General features: G+C 57.7%; 1 protein-coding gene across 1 annotated transcript in view; it reads left to right on the forward strand.

Annotated features, from left to right (window-relative positions):
* Positions 1 to 363: 363 nt before the first annotated feature.
* RASA1 (RAS p21 protein activator 1) overlaps positions 364 to 1528 on the forward strand; it is a 61203-nt gene continuing 60038 nt past the window's right edge. Inside the window, exons 1-2 of the mRNA XM_042822759.1 lie at positions 364 to 489; positions 839 to 1378. Of these exons, the coding sequence (XP_042678693.1) occupies positions 364 to 489; positions 839 to 1378 (666 nt within the window). The remainder of the gene's footprint in view (positions 490 to 838; positions 1379 to 1528) is intronic.

Raw genomic sequence — 1528 nt, forward strand, 5'->3', positions numbered from 1 at the left:
CAGTTACATTACTTCTGTGCTGCAGGAAATTCCTAGCACAAATATCCTGGTCTCCATCCTCATATGCACATGCTGTCATCCTTTAAGGCACTTAGAAAAGCCTGAATACTCAAGGCAATCTTATAAATATTTACACTGCAGCTCTATGTTTAGGAATATCACTTTTACAAGACTGTGCTAAAATCATTTAATTTAAAAACCTGTAAGTGAAAGCAAACAGCAGTAAACAGAAGTCCACGGAGCCTGGGTGCGGGCTGCAAGACAACTTGGAGTTACATATATGATCGAAATACGGCAGTGCAGAAATCAAGACTGTAAGAGATGGCTGCTGAGACTGTAATTTCTTTAACAGAATAGCAGGGTATGAATGTGCGATTCTGTGAGCTGAGGGACACAGCCTGCGTCTGCTCTGATGCCGGGCAGCAGCCCAGCAGTCCCACGAGTACTCGCAGCGTTGCAGGTTCTGGAAGCAGATTCTGCCTTCGGAAGGCAAGATACGAAGGTTCATTTCGGTAGATAAAAGGAGGTTGGCTGCAGGGCGGTGGAAGCGGGAGTAGGAGTTTGTTTTAGTGGCCTCGGGAGAAATTCACTTAATTCTTTTGGTAACACAAGGCTTTGAAAACCTGAATGTTTAGATGCCTTCTGAGAACTGTTGAGAGGCAAGTGTCAACGTGCTGCTATTTGCCAGCTCTTTTATTACTGAGAGAGAAAAAAGAAGAAGAAAAAAAAAACGATAACAAGAAACAAGAAGTATCTCCACGGTATATTGCCCGCCTGTAACATAGCGCCCATAGAGCACGAGGTTCTTTCCTACCCGCTCAGCTTGACGCTCACGTAGCAGAGCCACGCGCAGTTCTGCGAGAGCCTCGCTAACGGTGGAACGCCGCACGGGCTCGGCACGCTCCGAGAGCACCGTCCCCGCAAGCCCCCTGCGTGCCCCCGTGCCACCTGCCGCTTTTCCTCGCTTTTATCTCCTACAGCTTTTTCTACTTCTTTCCTTCAAAAGGAAGGTCGGCCACCGGTCGCTCGAACCGCCGCCCCGTCCCACCGCATCAGTGCGGGGCGGGCCGCAGGGCCGCTCCTAAACCGCATTTTCCTCTCCCACGCGGCGCCGACGCTCCCCCTTCTTTACGCACCCTACTCCGCGCACGCGCCCGTACGGATGAGGCGGGGCAGAGGCGCGCATGCGCCACCCGTCCCCCCGTTCTCCCTCCCTCCGCCGCCCTTCTTACTCCCCTCCCCCCCCCACTCGCGGGCACACGGGGGCGGGGAGAGCGCGCGGGGCGGCGGAGCCGCTCCCCTGGCGGCCGGCGGGGCCGAGGCAGCCGCGCCGGGGCCCTGCGGAGCCGCCGTGAGCGCGCAGCCCCCGCCCAGCCGGGTATTGTTCGCGGCCCGTCTCTGCCAGGAGAGTTTTGTCCTCGTCCCGGCTCCGTTCCCCGCTGGGGCGGGGCGGGCCGGGGCCCCTTTGTCGCCACCTTCCCGGCGTGCGGCGGCGGGCGGGCGAGCGGCGGAGGGGAGAGGGGGGGGA

The sequence above is a fragment of the Centrocercus urophasianus genome, unplaced genomic scaffold (genome assembly GCF_019232065.1).
Source record: "Centrocercus urophasianus isolate 14NV4802_14NV808 unplaced genomic scaffold, USGS_Curo_1.0 seq_21, whole genome shotgun sequence".
In the NCBI taxonomy this organism is placed as follows: Eukaryota; Metazoa; Chordata; class Aves; order Galliformes; family Phasianidae; genus Centrocercus; species Centrocercus urophasianus.